Below are 26,520 nucleotides of genomic sequence, written 5' to 3' on the forward strand. Positions count from 1 at the left end.
GCAGCATCATTGCTATGAAAAACTTTGTTAAAGTTCTCAAAAACTCTACTACCTTTCTTTGGGAGGTGTTGACATTATGCTATACAACCCAAACACATTTCTATAGTTATTTTTTGACATTGCTTTCTTATTAAGACTATAGCAATTGTTCCCTAACATCAAAGAGTTCCATTGTGCTTTCTTTTCTGAAAAGCATCTGTTCTCTGTAGTGAGGAAAAAAGTATGTTACACTTCAACCATGAAAGACTATGCAAACACTGAAAATTATGACTTTTCTACTCACCCTTGGACCTCTTTTCCCTGAGGGACCTGGTAATCCTAGAGGACCTGTGGGACCCTTAAGAGAGAAGAAATATAGTAGTTAAGACAAATGGTGAACAGATCTTTCAATTTCAAAATATACTTAATTCTCAGGTTCAGCTCCCAAAAGATGTTTAATAATTATTCAGACCTTACACATTCTGAATACAAAAGATGAGACTGCGGTGCCCTTTTCTTGTCTTGGCACAAACTAGCTGTCTGCTCCAAGGACATTTGTTAGAGGATTTATGTTTTCTAAAATGTTTTCGGTTTAAATGTAGGAAACTAAATTAGTGCCTTAAAGACAAACTTAAGTCTGAGCCTTTTCCATGGATATTGGAAGGTGGGGCAATTTCATTTTTAAAAATGTAACAGGTTTCTATTATTTTAAGCAGTGAATATACTTGGTGCAAATAAAACAAGGAAAAAATATTCAAACTGTGATAAACACACCAACACAGCAAACAAAAGATCAAAAGGCTCACAAAATCAAAACACATGTTGAACTTTCTGAATCTTTACATGCATTTTACAAAAATTAAACAAAACTTGATATACCACAAGTGATCCCTGAGCGCCTATGAGGTTTACAATTTCTATTACAGGTACGAATAGAAGTTCTTAAAAAATTAGAAAACAAACAAAGTCAAGCATCTATTGCTAAAGAATATGGTGTCAATCCCAGTGAAATTTCACACGTCTTGAAGAAAAAAAACCCAGCTTCTGGAAGACTGGCAAAACAATACAAATCCACAACGGAAATGAAAATGGGTGGGAAAAGCTGAGGAGGTAAAATATGCTCTTCTTCGATGGTTTTCTCGTGTCAGGAGCAGAAACTTTCTTGTCAGTGGTCCACTGCTTCTGGAGAAAGCTAACCAGCTAGCTGAAAGTCTTGGACTAACTGAATTCAAAGCCACAGTTGGATGGTTGGAAAGATGGAAGGAGAAGAACAGCATAAAATTCAAGAAACAGCATGGTGAGAAACAAGACGCTGATGACTTTGGTGCTGAAAATTAGGTTGTTTCAGTGCTTCCTACCATCATGTTACACAGGCAACCATTGTGAACTGCTACAAGCGGGCAAGCTTTGGTAAGGATGTGGAGAGGGACAAAATAGATGCAGCAGTTGCAAATGCGTCAGATGAACAGAGGAGCTTCATCACTATGTAGCTGTTGATTACGATCTACAAACAGCTGAAGACAGCACTGATGTCGAGATATGCGGCTACACGCAGGCAACGGCTGATGATGAAACAGATGATGAAATGAGCAGCGAGGCACATGCTGACGAAGTTCAACAACATCCTGTCACTTCTGCAAGAGCGCTGGAGAGTCTCAGCACCGTGCGGGCCTATCTGGAGGCCACTGGATGTCAGTGCTATGACAGTTTTTACCATCTGGCAGACATAGTCTATGGTGCAATCCGCTTAATGCAAGGGTCTGGGACCAAAAAAATGCATGTGTGCAGCGGTCTTGCAAAAGTGAGAGGAGGTTGTTGAATTTCGTTAGCATGTGCCTCGCTGCTCATTTCATCATCTGTTTCATCATCAGCCATTGCCTGCATGTAGGCACATATCTCTACATCAGTGCTGTCTTCAGCTGTTTGTAGATCATAATCAACAGCTAAGTAGTGATGAAACTCCTCTTCAGTAGCACCGGCTGGGATGTCAATAGCCTGTTCATCTGACGTGTTTGCAACAGCTGCATCTGTTTCGTCCCTCTCCACATCCTTAACAAAGCTTGCCCGCTTGTAGCAGTTCACAATGGTTGTCTTTGTAACATGATTCCAGGCTTCTTTCTGCATATGTAGGGAATCCAACAGTGATAGATTACGAGCCAGTTCAACAACATGTTTATCCTTGCCAGTCTGGTCATCCATAACGCTCATCAGATGACGTAGCACAAGAGCCCCATAATGTTGTTTGAAATTGGCTATTATGCCCTGATCCATAGGTTGGATCAAAGAGGTAGTGTTTGGTGACAGGAAGACTACCTTGACATTAGAAAGCCTGACATCATCACTGTGTGCAGTACAATTATCACAAAGCAACAAAATCTGACGCTTTTGTGCCCGCATTCTAGTGTCTAACTTCTTTAGCCACTGCTTCCAAATTTCCCCAGTCATCCATGAATTTGCGTTAACCTCGTATGACACAGGAAGTCGCTTAACATTCTTGAAGCAACGGGGCTGTTTGTTCCTTCCAATGACGAGGGGTTCCAACTTCTCACTTCCATCCATATTGCAGCAAAGGAGGATCGTCAGTCGGTCCTTCGACGTTAGTTTTGGCTTGTTTGAATGCAAGTGTTCCATCAGGAATCGCTCGCCAGTAGAGACCATTTTCGTCAACAATGAAAATGTCACGAGGTGCAAACTCATGTATGATATATATAAATATATCTATCTATCTATATAAATATATCTATCTATCTATATATATATATATATATATATATATATATATATATATATACATACACATATATATATACACATATTGTTTATTTATTTATTTTCCACATTCATATCTCACTTTAACCAAAGTGGATTACCTGGTGCAATGGAGGGCTAAGTGTTTTTTAAATAAAGTTAACATCGACAAATGTATAAACAAACTGATATATGGAAAACAAGTGAAACAGGTAAGAATTCCTCTTCAGGAAACAGATCATTCACGGTTTGAAAATAACCTAAGGGAAAAATATTCACAGAGAACTACACCTACCTTTTCTTTAGGTACTTTCTCAAACCAGAACAAAAAATGTAAGTTTGAAAATCCAAAACTATGCATGTTCATTTCTCCTTAGACCCCCCCCCCCCCCCCCACCAAAAAAAAAGAAACCTTCACCTCAAGGAGGGTAAAGCTAACTAAATAAATAAATGTCTACCAAAGTGGACAATTTTTATGAAGTTGATTTAGGTAAATAAAATTATTTTTACTCCAAATATTGCTATGAAAATTGCACTCTGTATTATATATAGGGCTTCTGATTTTTTTATTAGAACCTGAAAACCCCAATAAAACACTCCTGGGGGAATTTTGGGTTTCTGATTATAACAAAAAAAAACCCCTGAAAAATGGTTCCTCCAGGGACATTCCAATGGTTTCATTTAGCAGCTACAGCCTCTGTTGGATGACATCGCTGAGAGGGGAGGAGACACTCAAGGACAGACAGACTCTACTACTACTACTATTTAGCATTTCTATAGCGCTACAAGGCGTACGCAGCGCTGCACAAACATAGAAGAAAGACAGTCCCTGCTCAAAGAGCTTACAATCTAATAGACAAAAAATAAAGTAAGCAAATCAAATCAATTAATGTGTACAGGAAGGAGGAGAGGAGGGTAGGTGGAGGCGAGTGGTTACAAGTGGTTACGAGTCAAAAGCAATGTTAAAGAGGTGGGCTTTCAGTCTAGATTTAAAGGTGGCCAAGGATGGGGCAAGACGTAGGTGCTCAGGAAGTTTATTCCAGGCGTAGGGTGCAGCGAGACAGAAGGCGCGAAGTCTGGAGTTGGCAGTAGTGGAGAAGGGAACAGATAAGAAGGATTTATCCATGGAGCGGAGTGCACGGGAAGGGGTGTAGGGAAGGACGAGTGTGGAGAGATACTGGGGAGCAGCAGAGTGAGTACATTTATAGGTTAGTAGAAGAAGTTTGAACAGGATGCGAAAACAGATAGGGAGCCAGTGAAGCAATTTGAGGAGAGGGGTAGTATGAGTAAAGCGACCCTGGCGGAAGACGAGACGGGCAGCAGAGTTTTGAACCGTTTGGAGAGGGGAGAGGTGACTAAGTGGGAGGCCAGCAAGAAGCAGATTGCAGTAGTCTAAACGAGAGGTGACAAGGGTGTGGATAAGGGTATTGGTAGAGTGCTCGGAAAGAAAGGGACGGATTTTACGGATGTTGTAAAGAAAGAAACGACAGGTCTTGGCGATCTGCTGGATATGAGCAGAGAAGGAGAGAGAAGAGTCAAAGATGACCCCAAGGTTTCGAGCTGAGGAGACAGGGAGAATGAGAGAGCCATCAACAGAAACAGAAAACGGGGGGAGTGGGGAGGTGGGTTTGGGGGGGAAAATGAAAAGCTCGGTTTTGGTCATGTTTAATTTCAGGTGGCATTGAGACATCCAGACAGCAATGTCAGACAAGCATGCTGAAACTTTGGTTTGGATGCAAGGTGAGATATCAGGGGTAGAACGGTAGATTTGGGAGTCATCAGCATAGAGATGGTAGGAAAAGCCATGGGATGAGATTAATGAACCAAGGGAAGAAGTGTAGATAGAAAAGAGGAGGGGACCAGGAACAGAACCCTAAGGTACGCCGACAGGCAGAGGGATAGAAGTAGAAGAGGATCCACCAGAGTGAACACTGAAGGTGCAGAGGGAGAGGTAGGAAGAGAACCAGGAAAGGACAGAGCCCTGGAATCCAAGTGAGGACAGGGTATCGAGGAGTATGCTGTGATCGACAGTGTCTAAAGCAGTGGAAAGATCAAGAATGAGGATGGAATAGAGACCTCTGGATTTAGCCAGTAATAGGTCATTGGAGACTTTAGTAAGCGCAGTTTCGGTTGAGTGGAGAGGGCGAAAACCAGATTGTAGTGGGTCAAGAATAGCATGTGAGGAGAGAAAATCAAGGCAGCGGTGGTGAACAGCACGCTCAAGTAATTTGGAGACTCAGCCCTGGGATCTCTCCAGTATAGTGGGAGCTTGCTGCTTGCCTTCTGCCACTCCTCCAAGGACATTCCGATGGTTTCATCTAGCAGCTACTGACTCTGCTGGATGACATCGCTGAGAGGGGAGGAGACACTCAAGGACAGACAGACTCAGCCCTGGGATCTCTCCAGTATAGTGGGAGCTTGCTGCTTGCCTTCTGCCACTTAGCCTGCCAGAGCTGGCCAAATAGTATCCAACACCCTAGGTCAGGGGTGGGCAACCTAAAGACTGTCGCACAGAAACCAAAGCAAGAGTAGAAAATGGCACAATGACCAAATCCACCAGGGAGATACAGTTCACAGCAGATTTAATAAATAACTAAAACAAGAGGACCCGACACGGACCGTATTTCGGCAGATGCAGCACCTGCCTCAGGGGTCAGTCTGAACAACTTAAGACACAGACAACTAAGAGCAATGTTTGATGCAGAAGACAAAGCCACTAAAAGCAGCAGCCTCCACAGTGCTGCAGTGTGAACGGTAACCAGGGGCAGCCCAAGACAATGTGCTGCCTGAGGCAGAGATGAAATGCCGCTCCCATCCATGTCCCCGTGCCCAGTCTAGCATCTCCCCCTTCCCTCCTCAACCCTTTACCTTATTTTTTTTCCAAAAGGCGGTAGTGATTCCCATAGGCTGCCCTGTCGCGGTGCTGCTAGCACTGGCCTCTTCACTACTGCATCCCGCCTCTGAGGAAAAAGGAAGTTGCATCAAGAGGCAGGTCACAGTGGGAGAAGAAGATGGTGCCTAACGGGAATGAGCACTTGGGCCAATCAGAGCCCAGCCAACAAGATTTCAAAAATATACTGCTTCTTGCTTCTTGTTTGTGTTAAACTAAAGAAAAGAACGTTCAGTTGTCTGTAACAGCTTTACAGCAAAGAACCACCACCTGCTGGCCAAATAGGAGAAATACACTTCAGGCCATAATCAAGGCAGGGAAATATCCAATACATTTTACAGGCTTAAAATACGCTGTTTCTTCTCTTGACACCTCCACCTGCCCTAAGAGAGAGACCCCGGACTGCGGCCTCTACAGACCGCTGATCGGGTCTTGACAGTCCAGTGTCAGAGTGGTTCTGGCTCTTCTTTTCTGGAGAGGCCATCAGTTTTGCCACGTTCATTGCCCTACCGGTGCTTATAACAGAAGATTTACCACACTCAGTACATGACAACAGTTTTAATCCTTTATGCTTCATTTTGTGAATAGTGAGAAGTAACATCTGACAGAATCTTTTACCACACTCAGCACATGTGAATGGTTTTACTCCTGTGTGTCTTCTCTGGTGCTTTGTTAGCTGTGATTTATGAATAAAGCTTTTCCTAAACTCAGTGCGTGTAAACTGTTTCTTACCTGCAGCTTTGACAATAATTTCCAGGAACAGAAACTTTTCTTACACTCCTTACTTGAAACTGGTCTCTCTCCTGGGTGAAATTTTGCATTTCTTGTGGAGCTTTCTTCATGGTTGAAGCTACTGTCACAACCAGGACATAAAGATATTCTAATATCAATGTTTTTTCTGATATTCTGTAATGTTTGCTTTATTGGCACAGCTTTTCCCACACTCTATACTTGTACATAATCCAGTTTCTTTACTATTTTTCATGTGCTGCATTAACTCATTTCTCATACTTAGAGCATGTAAAATGTGTGTCTTTTATACATGTTTCCTGTTCGTCTAGTAGTTCTACCTTTTGACTGAAGGTTTTTCCACAGTCTGTACATTTAGTTGGTCTCTCTTTAGTGTCCAATCCCTCTGATAATGTCTCTGCTAGGAGGTCAGGTATGGGCTATCTTCTAATGGGCTGCACACAGCTAGCACCACAGCTATGCAATTTGCACAGGCCTTTAACATGAAAGGTACATTGCTTCCTGTCTTGAGAGTCCATAGATATAACATAGTTTGTATCATTCAGGCGCCTTTTGACCTTGTAAGGTCCCGTCCAATTAGCTTGAAGTTTATTCTGACGAACTGGGACTGAAACAAGCACCTGTTGGCCCTCATTTTCCGGGCCTTACGATCATACCAGGTCTTTTGCTTAGTCTGGGCTGCTGCAAGTAATCTCTGACAAAGCCAACAAGTTCTTCTAATCTCTGCCGCATATTAACTACATATTCGATTACAGGGGTGTCAGAGGTATCAACTTTCCCCTTCCAATGTTCTCTTATTAGGTCAAGGGGCCCTCTCACCCTCCGGCAATAAAGCAACTCAAATGGGGAGAACCCTGTAGACTGCTGCTACTTCCCTGTATGCAAACAATACGTAGGGCAAGTATTTTTTCCTGTCATGGTCTCCTGAGTCTACGAAAGTCTTTAACATATGCTTTAATGTACCATTAAATCTCTCCACCAACCCATTAGTTTCAGGGTGATATGGTGTGATATGTACAGATTTCACTCCACAGTGTGCCCACAGCTTTTGGATCAGCTCAGACACAAACTGTGTTCCTTGGTCTGAGAGTATTTCTTGTGGCTATCCTACCTAGGAAAATATTTCTAGCACAGCAGTGGCAATTTTCTCTGATTCTATGGTGGATAAGGCTACCGCTTCAGGATATCTGGTAGCAAAGTCCACCACTGTCAATATATATCTTTTCCCAGTCCAGCTAGGAACAGCTAGAGGCTCCACTATGTCCACAGCTAATCTCTCAAAGGGCTCACTGATAATAGGTAAAGGTTTCAGGGGAGCTTGGGTTTTACCTGCTCTTTGGCATGCATCACAGGTTCGACAATAGTCAGTTACGGCTCAAGATACTCCCTGCTAGTAGAAGTTCTGGGTCAATCTAATGCATATGCGTGTAATCCCCCGATGTCCTGCTAATGGAATGCCATGTGCAATCTGTAGAAGTTGCTCTCTGTGTGTCCTGGGCACTATAAGCTGCTTGTCAGCTGTTTAGGGCCTATTAGGATCAACAGATCAGTCTTTCTGTACAACAAGCCCCCTTTTCATACGATACGATCTTTACCAGTCTCATTGGTTGGCTAATCAGCCCTCTCCATCAGGGCTTCCAGGTCAGGGTCAGAGCACTGTGCTTCCTGAAAAGCATGTCTCTTTCCTATATCAGTATCCATATCTGGAAGGGTCTCTGCTGGTGACTCTGACAAATCAGGGTCATCAGTCTGATCAACAGGTGTGTCAGTTAAGTCAGGCTGTTCCATACTCACAGCCCCGGTCACCTCTGGAACTGGTGCTGCTGGAAGCACCAGAGCATCTCTTCTTGACGCTTGGTCAGCTGGTCCCACCTGGACTGGCTCAGGATCTGGAACTGGAGGTGATCTCTGCTGCTTCTGCCTGCTGGGCCACCCGGGCCTGACTATAGGTCACCATAATGGTAATGCTGACTCTGCTATCAAGGGTAATGTTCATTAGACCTATGTCAGTCCCACACAGCACTGGTACCAGCATGTTTTTCATTATACCTAATTCTCTATATCCAGGCTTGGTATCCCAATCTAGGAATACTCAAGCAATGGATACAATCTCTCTGGATCCACTGGCTAACACTACCCTCTGCAGTGCACCCTGGTAGAATAGCATCTTTCGGCACCAGCTCTGGTCGTAACAAAGTCATGCTAGAGCCAGTGTCCACAAGCCCAGCTACCTGGGTCTGATTCACAGTTACTGGGGTGCTGCAGTATTATGGAAGCCCATCTGCTTCCTTGCTTGATAAATGGCCAGTAACTTTTTGTGCTGCACCAACTGTGTTGGCCTCCTTCATGGGACTAGAACTACCCACGAAAGCCGCCAGCTTAGGTGTAGGAACTGAAAGGCTCTTTAGTGCAGGCTTGGGATTATCTGGGCAATCCGCTTTGAAAAGTCCTGTGTGCCCACACTGATAAGAAAGACACTTATTCCTAAAGCCCAGGTTTTTGAGGAACACTGGAGGGTTTATTGACAGTTTCTGAGGTTACAGGGATATTTGGCTTAGGGCCCTGGCTGCCCTTAGATATAAGGATGGCTTCTCTTTGCCAACCAGGGAAGGTTAGCCATAAAGATGTCAGTCAACTCAGCTGCCTTCTCTGGAGTATGGGGCTGGTGATCTAGGACATGTTCCCTCACCTCTGGATGACAATGCTGAAAAAACTGCTCAAGGACCATCAGGTTTTGGCAGTCCTCCAGGGTTTTAAATTCGACTCCACTGAGCCACCGCCGATGCTAGTATCTTAGCTGGATTACAAACTTGCAGTGAGTGAGTATCATCTGCTCCCTTTTGCAAAGTCTGGAACTTTAGTCTATAGCAGCGTTTCCCAAACTGTACGCTGCGGCACCCCAGTAAACCGCAGCAAACTCACAGGGGTGCCGCAGGGCAGATGGGAGTTAACACACCAAGCGCCGGAAAAATTGGTGAGGTATTGTTCATCTTCATCTCTCCACCCCTGCCCTGCCCGCCCACCCGTTTGCTCACAGAATGCTGCCAGCAGCAATGTAAGCACTACCTTTGTCCTGCCCCCAAAGCCTTCTTTGTACAGCATCCCACCTACACGGGAAGAAGAAGTGGCTGTACAAAGAAGGTTTCCAGGGCAGGCTGAAGGCAGCACTTAGCCTTTAGAGTGATTCATGAGGTGGTGTGCCTTTTTCACTTATTCAGACTTGGCTGGAGGGAGGGACACTGATGGTTCTTGTGCTTGGATCTGAACAATTGACTGTTGTGTTTGATTTAATGGACAGCACAGACAGTGAGTACAGAAGCTCCTAAAAGCTTCGTTTTCTCCAGTTACAATGTCAGTGTGATTGGGATTTGTCGGTGGTGCAGCTGTTTTGTGTGGATATTGATAGGGGGATAGGTACTATGAGGAAACAATTACTATGAGCTGAAAATTAAATTTGAAGTGTGATTGGTGACATTGAGAGTGGTGATGGGTAAAGAGTGGAGTGAATGAGGTCTATGTTGAATTATAGCATAGAATTGGTTCTGCTTAATGGGGATCCACTCATTTTGAATTTTGGGATATGAGGGGAGAGGTAGAAAGGAAAGTGCACATTTTGAAACATGACATTCTCACCGAGCAGTGTGAGGAGGGGAAAGCGGGAGGGTTGGGAAAGAAGGGGGTGGGGTGGGAAGGCATTTTTTGTTTTGTTCTTAGAGGTTGAAAACCTCTGAGGTACAGGGTGAAGGCTGGGCACATTGCACCATTTGGAAGAGGTAAACCTTAGAGAAATGCTGTTCTAAGTCTGATAAGACATAGATGCTATGGCCAGGGAGGGGGTGGGGGGTGTGTGGAGACCTGTGTGGCCGGGGAGGGAGGGCTCTGCGAAAAATTGCTCAGATACTAACGGTGCCGTGAATCGAAAATAGATTTTATTTTTAAACTCTGGGGGCAGGACTAGGAGTGGAGAGTAGGCATATTCTGTGTTAATCAGTTAGCACAGCTACATTGCCACACACTAACCGATTAGTGCATGGTTAGCACATGAGCTCTTACCACCTACAAAATAGGTAGCAGTAAGGGCTCACTCGCTAATGGCTAAGCGCTAATGGGGAAATTAGCATGTGGCCATTAATAGAAAAACATCAGAAATTCGTCTATTGTACCCATGCAGTACAATTGACCCTAGCACATGGGAATTACCCACATAAGGATGCAGTAAGGCCACTTTTTACCGCAGTTTGGTAAAAGGGCCCCTAAATACCCGTCGTGTACATGAGATATTAACACTGACTATTTTTTGGCTAGTGTACACACTTAGGGATCAATATTCAAATGCATTTGTCTGATTAACTTCAGGAATTAACTGGATATACATTTGTTTTATTAATTTCCCTAGCTGCTAAATGCATAACCTTTGACCAGACATTTGTTTAACAAAAAATGGAATCAGAAGTATCTTTAACTAGCTATGTTCACTTGTACTGACATCCATACATCACTATAAATATCTGCTTTCTTTAACCAGATATTGTTCAGCTGAATATTGGCTCCTAATATTTTAAAGGTCAATGTATATTATATATTAAAAAAAGAAAAAAAAGAGAAACTGCTGAGCTCCTAACTCAGCCAACTTTTGGATCTCTATTATGCTGATTTTGAGCCAAATTTTGCCAAATTTTAGAGTTAGGACAGTCAGTGTTCCTGTCTGAACCTAGTCATCTAGAGGTGAAAATCAGTCTCAGACTTCTAAGGCCTCTGAACAGTGAAAACAAATTATTCAGGGCATCCTGTTTCTCCCTCCTACACACTGAAGAAACAAATTAAAGAGGCCGAAGGATGCTCCACTTTTATCTCTTAGCTCACAGGAGAAATTGCATAGCGGGACAAAGGCGTCCTGACTCATCAGATCTCAAATAAATGCTAAGTGCTGGCAGGTTCTCAGTACTACGGGCACTTGGTATTCAGCCAAAGCAGAAGGAACTAAGACCATGTTCTCCCATTGCACTTAGAGAAACATTTTGAAGTAATTGCGGAATGTAGCAACCCCCACTTGTTTATAGGCATATTTAATTTAGTGATAGCAAATATTGGAGATGGTCTGTCTGTCTGCCTATCTTGTCTATTCATATGTACACACACACTTATTTGTGTATGCACAAACCAACCTGTGCATAAAGCAGAACAAGCACTGTGAGGAAGCAGCAGGGTCAGCAGCAAGAACACTGACATCATGGAGCCCCAAACTTCCAGTAATGGCAACAACAAAAAAAATCAACAATGTGCAGTGGGAACCCCCAAAACCCGCTGCATTAAAAAAAACAGCCAGTGCCACAAGAAATCAACAATGTACTATGGGGATCTTAATTCATGTGGCGCAGAGGAAACGTAATGGTGTGGTCACAGCAAAAAAAAAAAAAAAATCAATGAGTGCAAAGGGGAGAAGTGGAAGGGAAAAGAAGTTAGAAAAAGGGTGATAGGCAAGAGGAGGGTGAGTGAGAGTGAGCACAAGAGAGTTGAGAAGTGAGTTGGGGAAAGTAGAAGAGGAAGGGGAGTGAGAACAGAAACACACACACACACACACCCATACAACACCCTTAAACACTGTCCTATCCCACACTTCCCCTCTATTTCACCCATCCATACATCATTCACAGAACCCCCCAGTTCCCTGTGCATCTCCTACACTCATCGGCAACTCACTCCCACACAAACATGCTATACCTTACAATCCACATAAACCATCTGTCCCCATACATATGCCATATATTTCCCCCACCCCCCATACAGCCATGCCACCCTACTGAGACACATTAGACAATGTTTGTGCCCATCAAGTCCGCCACACACATGCCTGAGTCTGCAAATGGAAGAAAGGGAAGCATACCATTGTGTCACAAAGTGTACAGTTTTCAACTTGCTTTTTTCATGTAAAGGAGGAGGATGGAGATTGGGATCCTGATACACGGTCCACCACAAATTCTATTTCATGGGTTTAAGGGAGAGGGTCAAGCACCTTCAGCCCACTACAGATTTTATTTTATATGAGAGAGGTGATAGTTGGGGGGCTTGCACCAGTGCCCCCCCCTCAGCGCGCACCCTACCCCCCCCCCCCCCCCGGAGCGCATTCTTACTTACTTTAGAAGGGGCGGGAGGGCTGATCCGCCCCCGAGTCCACGTCGCTGGGAGCTGCGTCAGCTCCATTGGTTCCTTGCTCTCTCTGCCCCCACCGCTCCCCTCCCCTTCCTACGCCACTGGCTTGCACTTGATTTTTCAAATGTAGGGAAAGGGAATCAGTGATGCTAGAAACATTTATTGTTGTTGTTATTGGGAATGAGGGTTGTTGGCCAGATTTTGGCCTGCTCTTGCAATGCCTAGATTTAGCAAACTAAGGGGTATGTTTACTAAGGTGCGTTAGCATTTTTAATGCACCTGTAAATTTAAGGCACGTTAAACGCTATCACGCCTATACATTTGTATGGGCGCATTAGCATTAACACGCGTACACCATTTACACGTGTTAAAAACACTAACACGCCCATAGCATCGCTTAGTAAACCTAGCCCTAAGATATGGCTTATGCTAGAAATCAGTACTAGCTGCTTAAAATACTCCTTTCCTCTCCCCCCCCCCAAAAAAAAAACCCCTAAAACCAACTGTGCCCTGATGCATGCTCAGATTTTAACTGGCCAAAAATTTGTCTACTCAAATTTAGGTGGCAAACATAGCTGGTTAGCCCAGTCAGTCCTTATGTAACCAGTTAGATTCCTTTAAATAATTGGCCTCTTAGGTATGAATTCTATAATGAACTGCCAGCAGGAACACCTGTAAAAGGTGATATTCAAGTCATTTATGCATGTAGGTGGTCACTTATGGAATACCAACTATGCATCATGATTTCAATCTAAACTTATCATTCCCTTCTTAAAGGGGTTAATGTTTTAAGAAATATTTTATGGCTCTATTCTCATATCAAGCCTCTCAAACTTGGAATTCTCTGCCAGTTTTAGTGAAATCTCAATTACATCTTTTCGCAAACTTTTAAAGACCAATCTGTTTAGAAAATATATGCTTTCTAATTAGTTGTTGATGCTATGTTTTTCTTTATATTAATTCAACTATTACATTATGAACTCCCAGTTTTGTAGACTGGTTTTATTTTGAATTGTAATCCACTCTGAACTTATTTTTAGGTGTTGAGGGGAATATAACAATAACATTTTATGATATGTACTTTGCAAATGGACAAGCACATGGGAGTAGTTTGGGTGAAGCATGCAAATACATGCATAAATTATAGCATTCACATCTTATATGTAAGCATATTTTCTGCCACTTGCACTAGTAGGTGTCTAATTTTCTTTATAGAATTTGCTTGAAATAGGCACCTGCTTATTCACAGTAGGCACCATGATGCTGCGTTGTGAAAGCCTATTCTATATGGCATCTGGACACAGCATCAGCACACCTTACATTTATAGAGCTAACTTTCTTCTGTTGTGGCACATCTGACAGACAACGTTCATGTATGTGACACACTGAACAGTAAAATTCACAACTGAACAAAGCACACCTAAATATTTAATTAACTGTAAGTCTAGTATTTTTTGGAAAGCGTGAACAGACACTTCACATCCACCTGTTCCACTCCACTCATTATTTTGTATACCTCTATCATGTCTCCCCTCAGCCGTCTCTTCTCCAAGCTATCAGGCTATCAGTTGTGGCCCCTATGGCGATGGGGATGCTGGTTTCAATGTGATAACCAGTAATGGCTCAGCCATCATGGACCAACACAATACATCACGCACACAAAACATAACATACTTTGACCCGAGTAAATGGCTACTTAATGGTGGCATTGCAAAACAAAAACATATCAGTGTTGTAGAGCACAATTTTCTCTTTCAGATGATACTGTTCACAAGCTGATTCAGGCAGACTCTTTTTTAATAATTGGCTTTGAACTTTGGTACATTTTACCATTTGCGCTGACAGTGCTAACTTTGAAGAGATCCTGCAAGGCGGTTATAGATGCTGGTTAGTTGCAAATCTGGCAATATTATGTCCAGCACAAGCATAATGCTTGTTCATAATTTCAAGTCTGTATCTTTGTTTGCATGGAAGTTGTTGCGGTCTGAATATTGGTACAAATATGTTCCGATGAGTCGCGACCAATTTTGATGCACACTTTGAGTCAACTTGTTTGACTGGATTTTGCATCCATAATGTTAAAATGTATTTCATCGGAATTAGCATCAAAAACTGTACAGTATTTGAATTTTTTAGCCATTCTTATAAATGTGTTTAGATGTTATTAGACCCCAAAAATGGTATTTTGGTAAATGTCACACGCTTATGGACTGACAACCTTTCAGAAAAGGGGGTCTAGATCTGCAACTATTGCAGTTAGAGACCTCAAATTTTGGGAAACTTCGTTTAACACCTGACTCGTGCAACAGATAAAATTTGAACAAAATTGGAGACATGATGGTGGGAAGGTTTAGACCACTTGGCATGGAATGACCCAACTGTAAAAGGCACTAAAGATGTATGTCATCATAGATGAGTAACCAGTTCCTTGCAAGAATAGACTTCTTTCACTTATTTAACATCCAGGGAGATCGCTATCCCTACAACCTCAAGACCTTTACAGGGATGACAAAGAGGATGGGGAAAAGAGCAAGTGGATATGTGACAAAAGCGACAGATGGCATCAACAAGACACATCTACTGACTCACATCGAGTGTGATCAGATACCTGATAACAGGGAGGAAATTCCCACACCAGAGGTTGCGCACCACCACCCTCATCTGCAACCTATAGCAGAGTATCTGCAGCCTTTGAATCCAAATACTGAAGTCTTACTCTTGTTTGGAAGAGAAGTTCCAATCTTGATCAGAGTTCATGAGTTACATGCAGGGCCACCCAATGCCCCATATGCCTACCGACTTGCCTTGTGATGGGTGATGATAGGTGATGTCTACCTTAACAGACTGAGGAGACCAAATATAGATGTGTTAAAAAAACGTGTATCTTAGAAAAGGGGTACACTACCTTGTTCAAGCCTTGTCATAACCATCTGCACATAAAGGAGGGTTTCAACTGGGAAGAAACAAATCTTGGCTCAACCTTCTGTCTGAACATCTCTCTACTAGATTTAGAACATCTGGGGAATCAGTGTTCCAAGTCACCAAGGATGATAACAAACCAACTGTTTCAGTAGAAGATAGAGTTCTTGAGAATCATAGATACAGAATTCTACAGAGATGAGTCAAACAGTTGGGAAGCACCTCTACCATTTTGGATGCCCAAATCATGACTTCCTAACAACAGAGAGTGAGCTCTCTCTCGATTTACTTTGTTGCAGAGGGCTCTGAGAAGGAAACCAAAGACACAACAGCACTTTATAACATTCATGCAAAATATGCTGAATAATGACTAAGCAGAGTCAGGTCCACCATTAAAAGACAATAAAGAATGTTGGTACTTACCTATCTTTGGTGTGTATCACCCACAAAAACCAGGCCAGATCACAGTTTCAAGGAATCTCACTAATCAACATGCTGCTTTCTGGGCCTGACATAATCAACAGCTTATTAGGAGTCTTGATTTGCTTCAGAAAGGAACCTATCACTATAACAATGAATATCCAGCAAATGTTCTACTGCATTGTCGTACACCCAGACTACAGAAACTACTTGAGATTCCTGTGGTACCACAACAATGACATCAACCAGGAGATTGTGGAACACAGAATGAGAGTTCACGTCTTTGGTAACAGTCCATCACCTGCAGTAGCAATCTATGGGCTTAGGACAGCACAAGGAGGAGAAAGAATATGGTACTGATGCCAGATGCTTTATCAAAAGAGACTATTATCAATGGTTTAAAGTCCTTACCTACCCTAGGAGAAGCCATTGACTTGTTAAAGAGAACACAAGCAATGCTTGCAGAAGCCAATCTGAGACTTCACAAAATTGCCTCCAACAGTCCAGAAGTAGACAGAGCATTTCCCGCTGAGGATCATGCCAAAAATTCAAAGGATTTAGACTGAATACACCCCTGCTTCAGAGAAGCCTTGGATTACACAGGGATCTAAAAAGAGACACGGGAGAAATGGAAATTTATTTCTAAAGACTCTTGAACAATTGCATATCTCATGCACTTACATCCCTGCAGCACTCAGTACTACCTGTCACAAAGAGATTTGCATTTTCTCAGATGCTTCTGAAAACGCCATAGCTGCAGTGGTCTACTCAAAAGCTACAGATGCAGATGGGCTATTTTATGTGGGATTCATCTTCAGCAAAGCCAAGTTAGCACCACTATCCACTCATACCATTCCACACTTAGAATTGTGTGGAGCAGTGTTGGCAGTAGAGAAAACAGAAATGATACTAAGTGACATTGGCATTCAAATAGACAGTCGGTTTTTACACAGACAATAAAGTCGTCCTAGACTATATCTACAACCAAACCAGGAAATTTTACGTGTATGTTGGCAACAGATTTGAGCATACAGAACTCAACACAACTAGAACAGTTGTTATTAGAGTCAGATTTTTTTCTAAAACCTGACTACACATCTCCAGCTAAGAAGAATACCTTTGAGCTTATAGACCCAGACTCAAACGCAGAAGTCCTTCCAGAGATGACTTTTCTTGAAACCAACACTGTGTCTTCAATTTATCAACCAGCTGATGAAAGACCAGACACTTATCATCAAAGTGCCATCAGATATGCAGAACTGCAGATCATCAATGACAACTTAGCACCACTTGGGAATTTCGAGCCAGTGATCCACATATACCACGAACAGACATGAACTCCATGGACAGTTGTCCACTCCAGAGACTCAGAAGCTTTTTCTCTATTTTATTTTGTTTGTTGTTTGTGTTGTCTGTTTCTCATTTCAGTTCCAGTGAGACTGCAAGAGAGAAGTCACCTGAACGACAGAGAACTTCAGACAAGCAAGGAGTTGTCAACCTTCAAGATGCAGATTTATTAATGGAATTTGCATGCTCATAATAGTTTATATTTTGAGGAACTAAACAGTGGTATCTACTGATGCCAGGCAAGGAGTGTCTGCCCCCATTTGAATGGAGGCAGGCTGTTTGTTGCTTATGTATATACTAGTGAAAAAGGTCCGTTTCTGACAGAAATGAAATGGGCACTAGCAAGGTTTTTCTCGGAGTGTGTATGTTTGAGAGTGTGTGTGTGAGATTGACTGTGTGAGAGAGAGTGAATGTGCGAGTGTGTGTGTGTGACAGAGAGAGAGTGAGACTGGGTGCGAGTGTGTCCGTGAGAGAGAGAGTGTGTGTGTGAGAATCAGAGTGTGTGCCAGGGGCCCCTCCCTGCTCCGTCCCAGTTCCATGGTCACTCCATCCCTCCCTCTGAGTTCCAGGGTCATCTCCCCCCTTCCCTCCGAGTTCCAGGGTCATCCCCCCTCCGAGTTCCAGGGTCCCTTCCAGTTTCAGGGTCCCCCTACCCTCCCTCAGAGTTTCAGGGTCCCCACCCTCCCAGTTCCAGGGTCACCTTCCCTCCCTCCCAGTTCCATGGTACCCCTACCAGTTCAAGGATCACTCCCCCTCCCTCCCAGTTTCACGGTCCTGTCCCCTACCTTCCTCCCTCCCTCCGAGATGCTTGGTGGGGGGGGGGGGTTGCTATTTGCTGTCAACCTAAGGAGACACTGCTTCTGGCGTCCAGCAGCTAAGTCCTGTTGTGACCCACAGGCAGCTGGAGGTCCCTCATACTGTTTCAGTGGCACACACTGATAGGCAACGGCGGGGCTGACGCAGCCACGGGCACCCTGGATAAACTTTGTATTGTTGACAAATGATGTGAAAATACAGAGTTTAAAATTGGTGTTTCTACCAGGCAGAATAATTTTTAAAGCTGTTTTAGTGATATTTAATTTAGATTTCATGGTATTCATATGTACAGATGGGTAGCTTTCAAATAAATTAAAAAGGTGTGCAGTAAGAAACCAAAAACAAAAACCTTTTGTCCTTTATCTGTTAAGGCACAGCTTATCCAGTAGAAACAGCTTTAGACGTGTTTCAGATGTAAGAAGGAAAAAAAACGACAATGTGGATCAGCAGCTCCTAGGTGTGCTTGGTTTTGAGTGTATGGGAATGACGGCTGTGTTGGGGAGTGGAAACAGAGATTAACCAATGGGCTTCCTTGCTTACAGTGTAGTTGATTGGGTCACTTCCACTCGTGTGTAGTAATCGTCCTGCTGCATGGCCAGAGTCGGAGAGGAGAGGGGTTGCGGCACAACGCCGAGCGAGCAGCTGCGGGAGGGTGGGTGAGGGGGACTGTGGGCTGGGGGACGGGGTGCAGCGTGCGATTTTGTTTGATTTTGAGTGTATGGGAATGACGGCTGCGTTGGGGAGTGGAAAAAGAGATTAACCAATGGGCTTCCTTGATTCGTTGTGTGTCTGTGCTCCGCCCTGTCATCACGTTTGACGTAAGGGCAGGACAGACACTCATGGGATCTACACAACTACAAATTTAGAACGATGAAATGTTGGAGGCTTCATTAGAACGTTGGGGTTGTGAATTATGTCTAGATGGAGCGTGGCTGAGGGCGGGTCTATGAGTGAGAGTGAGTGGTGCTGGTGCTGACAGCCTAGCCTACCAACAGTACAGGGCTTCAGTGTTTCCCTGCTACAGAGTGAGCTTCAGAACGTTGGAGGTGAGAATTATTTATACAGATGTTAACCATTGTCTGTAACAGATTACATTGTCTGTATCTTTAAATAAGTTTGTGCCCTTGAACTACAAATCCCTGTAATCCTGTACTTCTCTGTAATAGGTTCTCCCACAGCACATTCACAGATCCATATGTCTTATGGGACTCATTCTAATGACTTGCCTTGTTCTCTGTAAATGCTGGGCAAGTTGCCCCCCACCCTCTCTCCATCGGATCTCTAAAAGTTAGTCTGCAGGATATCTCCTCTGTGAACTATGTTCTATATTCTGGTTTAAGCTGCATGTCCATCACCTCAGTGAACGGACAGAATAGACATCCAAGTCTAAAAAAATGGATGTTCATATTTAGACCTGGTACTTGTCACATCCAGGTTACAGAAAGGTGCTCTGATTAAGCAGTTTTCCATTGAATGGAGATAAAAAGTCACAGTAGGTATTTTACTGTCTCTGGAGTGCTTATAATTAAAAAAAAAATTACAAAAAGCTGAAGCAGGATTTGAACCAGCAACCTTATGTCTCTGCTCAGGCTCTCAGCTGGCTGCTTTAACCATATGGTTATTTGTCCATATGGACAGCTGTGTAGCTATTTTATAATATGGATAATTCCTCTGCTGCCACACAGATGTCCATGTCCCTCATTTTCCTGTTCATAATTTGGACCTTTCAGTTTGTAAAATGGCTGTTCATGCTGGATGTTTCCAGCACACAGATGTCCATCTAACATGTTTTTTTTTTAACAGGTTGTATCCTTTTCTAAAATACATGGATGTCCATTTGTGATGTAATGACTGGGACGTCCACATTATGAGCTGACATCCTTTCTAAAATGCCCCTCCATGTCAATTTTGAGGGAAGGACAACTTGGGTTTGTGGTTTGATTTTTTAGGGGGTGTGCAGCACCCTGGGGGGATTCATAATAGAGAAAGAAGTTGGCAAAATACTTTTTAGTGACCAGGAACAAAAATATGATGAAAGCCAGCATTCATTCAATATATTGAAAATTAGACAAGCGACTCATGACGTAGCAACTGCTTGGGAAATCACATGCTCAGATAAACCTTCATAGTTTCCTTTTCTTCTACAGCCACACTGTAGGATGAGGTCAGCTACTTGTAAGCCTGACTCATCCTGTTTTTTTTCCCATAAATAATAATGCATCCATAATCTTTTGCAAATATATTTTATTATTCTAAGTGATATTTAAAAAAAGTATATCTAATTACTTATTTTAACATCTTCCAGCTGTACTCTGTCCACCAACAGTTTCATAGGACTGCAGTTCAAAGAGACCCAGCTTCAGCCTGGAGCAGGGGGCAGTCAAGTGAAAAAACACAGAACTGAAATGAGCTAGCAGAGACTACAGAACACATTTTGCCCTGAAGGTATCTAAAACTGCTTACTCACACAAGAGGAGACAAGGTAAGAAGATTTTTTTTTTGTTAAGAACCCTACTTGGAACAGAAACTAAACCTCACCCTATATGTACAGTATATCATAAGGCAAAATGAATGACAGAATAAGGAGATAGTTAGCTAAGGGCTTCTTTTTTTTTTCCATTTTTCTCACACCTTTTTAAGTAGTAGCTCAAGGTGAGTTACATTCAGGTACACTGGATATTTCTCTGTCCCAGGAGGGCTCACAATCTTGGTTTGTACCTGAAGCAAAAGATTAACAATATCTAATATCACTGAAATAGGCTGAAAGAATGCATTAACTAAATAACCTGATAAATTTTTGATACATACTAGTTACCTAAGGCTTTATTATCTAGAGAAATGCAGCCAATTGTTTGAGGTCATAGAAAACATAATTCACATTATTCAATTTAACTAAACATTTAACAGGAAAATGATAAAATAAAAATGCTTTATTTTGTAGGACTCTGGGGCACAGTGCCAAAAACTGCCTATGAAGTTCCTGAGTCTCTTTACAAACATCTGGGAAACACCATATCTCTTTCCCCAAAAATAAATCAGGATGATAAAAATACAAATTAAGAACATAAGCCTTATCCGTTTCAAAAGCAAAGGAAACAGAAAACTTGCTTGATCTTTTACATTACTTAAAGACGTTTCTAAGATGTCAGTATGTTTAAACTATCTGGTGATACTTCCAAAGGTCTTCCTCCTCCTTCATATTGTTCACCAGCTTGCTGCTTTTTATAAGGCAAGTAATATTATCTTAACTATTGGAGGAACTGCTTCTATAACAATTTTAAATATTTCCAATAAACATTTTTTTAAACAACTCTCTAGGTGGTACATATGTTACACTGGGGAGATTCAAAAATCTTAAATTCCACCTACTTAAAGCATTTTAAAATTGTTCTTGCTTCCAAATCATCCTGGTGCAGTCTTTCACAATGGTAATTTGTACCTCCCGCAACTCCTCAATTTTTTCCCACATTTCATCAAGTGCTGGAGTTTTCCTTCCTAGATCACTTTCTAAATTAGACATCTTGAAACCTCCTTAAGTTCAGTCTCAGCTTTATTTATTCTACTCACATCTGCATCCAAATTTGTGACAGCCTGCAAAATAGGTTCTAATGTGATCAAAGATGATGAATTTCCTCCATACAAAGCCGGCATCCTCATTGGCAGCAGCACCTTATTCACCTCTGAACTGAATCCCAAAGTAGGGAAAGACATTGCCTGCCCCTGGTTCCCCCAAGGGCCCACTTTCCATCTGTGCCGCATCAGTACAGACTGGTACTGGAGTCACTGCTGCACTGACCTTCGACAACATTGGTCCCTGACAGGAAACCCCGCTTGGAATCAGTGAACTTGACACAGTTGGCTGTAGAGATGTTTAGGCTGGAGGGCTGAGCATCAAATGCTCTTCAGGGAAAGAAATACCTCCTTCTCCTGTTGCAACAGCAAGGAGTTCTCCTACTGATCCCAGGATGTCAACAGGTTGTGTAAAATGAGTAATCTTCAGTTGTGCAGATATTTGGGGTACAGATGAGGAAAACTTGACCTTTCCCCTCCTTTTGTCCATAGACAAAGCCAAATCTTAGGAAAATGTCAGCACCGAGAAAGGCAGGCGTCGTTCATCAGCCAGGCTTCATGCAGCTGCAGCCGTCTTGCTTTAAAAGCTCGTACATCCATTCAGTGCACAGAAAAATACTTTGGAAAATAGAACCTCTTGATTTCCACAAAACACAACCAAGCATTTTTATTCTTTCCATCCCAAAAGAAATTGGAAAGAATTATACAAAAGGGGTCAAGAATGTCTGTCCATCAGCAAAATAATTCTTCTTTATAGACAGAGATAAAACTTGACACAGTAGAACGCTGGAGGGTGGGGGAGAGAGACTGAGAGGGAGCCTTGGCCCTCAGCACCAGCCTGAGAGGGGCGTTGGAGGAGGAACAGGAAGGGCAAAACCAAAATATGGGGCCCTTGTCATATGCTGTGTGTTGGAATGGCGATGGGGAAAAATCAATAAAAAGACGTGGAGGGGCATTTTCGAAAGGGACGTCCTCGTTTTGATTTGGATGTCCTCGCAAAACATCCTGATCCAGGGGCAGGGAAACCCTATTTTCAAAACAAGATTTTCATTAAATTTGGTCGTCCCTAGACTTGGTCGTTTCTGATTTTTGGCGATAATCGAAACCAAGGATGTCCATCTCAGAAACGACCAAGTGCAAGCCATTTGGTCATGGGAGGAGCCAGCATTTGAAGTGCACTGGTCCCAACATACCAGGACACCAACCAGGCACCCTAGGGGGCACTGCAGTGGACTTCATAAATTGCTCCCAGATACATAGCTCCCTTACCTTGTGTGCTGAGCCCCCCAAACCCCCCTAAAACCCACTACCCACAACTGTACACCACTACCATAGCACTTACAGGTAAAGGGGGGGCACCTAGCTGTGGGTACAGTGGGTTTGTGGTGGGTTTGGAGGGCTCGCTATTTCCTCCACAAACGTAATAGGTAGGGGGGATGGGCCTGGGTCCGCCTGCCTGAAGTGCACTGCATCCACTAAAACTGCTCCAGGGACCTGCATACTGCTGTCATGGACCCGAGTATGACATCTGAGGCTGGCATAGAGGCTGGCAATCAATATTTTGAAAGATAGTTTTTGAGGGTGGAAGGGGGTTAGTGACCACTAGGGGAGGTCATCCCTGATTCTCTCCAGTGGTTATCTGGTCAGTTTGGGCACCTTTTTGTGCCTTGGTCATAAGAAAAACACGACCAGGTAAAGTCGTGCAAGTGTTCGTCATGGACATCCTTGTTTCTTTCGATTATGGGTCGAGGACGTCCAAGTGTTAGGCACGCCCAAGTCCTGCCTTCGCTATGCCTCCGATACGTCCCCTTGAACTTTGGCCATCCCTGCGACGGATTTGGACGACCCTGTGAGAAGGACGCCCATCTTCCGATTTATGTCGAAAGATGGGCGTCCTTCTCTTTCGAAAATGAGCCCCATAATGAGTTAGAGATTGCACTGGGGGTTGTAGAGAAATAACACCCCTCTCCAAAAAATGGCCCAATGCATTTCTAAGGGAGAAGAATTCCAGCTTCTGAAAAATATAAACAAATCCAGTAAAACAAAGCAGCCAAGGAATTCCTCTTTTCAAACTGCCTCACTCCTGTTTTCTACCCTCACCAACTCTTGAACTGCCCCCCCCCCCCCGATGAACTACCACCTCACAACTGCCCCAACCTCAAAACAATCCCATCTCCCTTACTACCATCAAAATTCCCCGACCCCAAACACTATCCCCCACAATTAACCCACCCCATAAACTTCCCCAATTCCCCAAACTACCCATGCAACTACCCCACCCCAAAAATTAAACCCCATGCAAATGCTCTAATGTTCTCATCCCAACTACTCCGACAAATGCCCCACCTGTGAACCTACCCCCACCCCCAAAAACTATCCCCTGCAACTGCCCCATGACTACTCAAACAGCTCTGACTCCTCCAAATAACCCATCACCTCAACTGCCCGAAACTCCAAAACTGCTTCATTCAATTGTCCAACTACCTCATTCAACTCAGTACCCCCAAAATACTATCCCCTTAAATTCCTCAGGAGACCCAATCTGCCCACCCTGAAAAAAATACCTCTGCAACTGCTCCACCATCCCCTCAAATTGCTCCATCTCAAAAGGTCCCTTGCCATAACCTCAAATTTTCCCACTCCCCATAACTAACCCCATTCTCAAAAATTATCCTGCAAATAACCCATCACATTGGGATCGCATACATGATTATAGCAGCTGCCTATGTGTTTTCAGAGCCTTTTATATTATTTTATGCTGTTTCTTTTTTTTTTTTTTTGCTCCAAGTGTTCATTTAGGACTGTATTTTGTCAGCTTAATAAAGATTATTTTATCTTTGACATCATCTTTTCGGAAGTACCAGGTTGGAACCAACAGGAACTGTAAATGCTGATATGCCATCTATGGAGAGTATACAGCGCTTATGCTACAGCAGTGAGCTCTGAAGCTGGAAAACATAATTGTCACCATCTGAGTCCTTGAAACAGTTCCTTTGAACAAAACCCATGTTGGGCATTTAGAAGCAGCAGCATACTAATGGCAACCTCTGACAATAACAGCATCCTGATTGATGCTGGCACTAAATTTCTTGAAAACAGATAAGTGACTTTTTAAAAACAGATAAATGATTTTTTTTTTTTTGGGGGGGGGTTGTATTCAAAATAAATGTTGTTGTGTTTTGCAAATATTATAATAAAGACATTTATATTTGTACAAAACACATGAACACAAGTGAGCGCTTTTGAGTTATATAGTGCTTGAAGGGCACCTGATGAAAAAAATGCTCAAAAAATCACCCTATACGTGAGTCGCCTTTTAGGAGTTGTAAAGTTGGGCATGCAAATTTATAGAATTAGGGGCCTGTAACTTAGACCAGTTCTTCATATCTCATTTAACTGTACATGTAATTTGCCTTCAATTTAGCCACCCATCTGTGCATCCCAATGACTTTGTACTACTCATCTTGTCCCATCTATATATCTCAAATGTATTTGCCCTCTTGGCTACCTATATGAACTGCATTAGCATCACATCTATGTTATTTGAATGTTCTAATGCATGCCTATTAAGGTGTTTTATTTGTATTGTCTGATATTGTGAATATATCAATATTGTATGAATGTTCTTCTATACTGCCTATGATGGAATCATTCTTATTCGGCTGACATTTATCATACTTCTGTTATATGATTGTTTTACAGCCTTGTTAAATGTATATATTTCTGATTCTGTATAATGTTAGTCCTATTAATTACTAGGATTCAATTTGCCATCTTCAAGTTTACCTCATTGATTCTATTTATGCTTATATTTGGTTATTTTACTATTCTTACAGTGTTAACAAAATTGTAAGTTTTATGTCAAGCTGTACCTGCTGTATACCACTTCAGGTAAATTAATAAAAATAAGTTTATACATATAGATTTGATAGATATAAACTTGCCCACATACACAAGCATGTACAGACATACTCGTGCACACATATACAAGTACAGACAGACATACCAGCCCACATACAAATAAAACAAATTTACACACACACACAGACAAGTTGTAAAGAATTCCATGCGCGGCATACTTTCCCCACTTGTTTTCTTTTCTATGGAACCTAGCAATTTCTTTTTGCCCCTTTGGGCTTCTTGCTCAACTAGAACTAGCTTCTATTGGGCTGCATCATTATGTGTTCTCATTCAAAACTAAGGCTTTTTTCTCACTTTTGTTGCCTCTTCTCATCCCTTAATAAACAGTAACAGAATTCAAACATGCGTGGGATAAACATAAAGCAATCCTGTTCAGAAGAAATGGATCCTCAGGAGCATAACAGAGATTGGGTGGCAGAGCCGGTGGTGGGAGGCGGGGATAGTGCTGGGTAGATTTATACGGTCTGTGCCAGAGCCGGTAGCTGGAGGCAGGGCTGGTGGTTGGGAGGCGGGGATAGTGCTGAGCAGACTTATACAGTCTGCCAGAGCCGGTGGTGGGAGGCGGGGCTGGTGGTTGGGAGGTGGGGATAGTGCTGGGCAGACTTATACGGTCTGTGCCCTGACAATGGCAGATACAAATCAAGGTAAGGTATACACAAAAAGTAGCACACGTGAAATTATCTTGTTGGGCAGACTGGATGGACCGTGGAGGTCTTTTTCTGCCGTCATCTACTATGTTACTATGTTACTATTTATCACAGTGATCTCCATCAATGGGGAGACACTGATCATGACTCTCTTCAGAACCTGGCAGTTGTGCACCATGAATCTCACCAACAGATGTCACTGTTAGCCAATGGATGGAATCCCATTCCCTAGGTACTGACAGCTGTCTCCACCGCATCCCTGTTCTCCCTATGTTTCAAAATCAATAGAAGTTATCTATGTAGTTTGCATAATAAAAGAAAGAGCGAGCCACGAAATGATATGTACTCATAAAAACAGGCAGA

At 42.8% G+C, this 26,520-nt stretch overlaps 1 protein-coding gene across 2 annotated transcripts in view; it reads right to left on the bottom strand.

Annotated features, from left to right (window-relative positions):
• COL24A1 (collagen type XXIV alpha 1 chain) overlaps positions 1 to 26,520 on the bottom strand; it is an 804,368-nt gene that overhangs the window by 689,014 nt on the left and 88,834 nt on the right. For both annotated transcript variants that reach the window (XM_030205800.1, XM_030205801.1), the window contains one exon: positions 284 to 337. In XM_030205800.1, the coding sequence (XP_030061660.1) occupies positions 284 to 337 (54 nt within the window). The remainder of the gene's footprint in view (positions 1 to 283; positions 338 to 26,520) is intronic.

This window comes from Microcaecilia unicolor, chromosome 6 (genome assembly GCF_901765095.1).
Source record: "Microcaecilia unicolor chromosome 6, aMicUni1.1, whole genome shotgun sequence".
Lineage (NCBI taxonomy): Eukaryota > Metazoa > Chordata > Amphibia > Gymnophiona > Siphonopidae > Microcaecilia > Microcaecilia unicolor.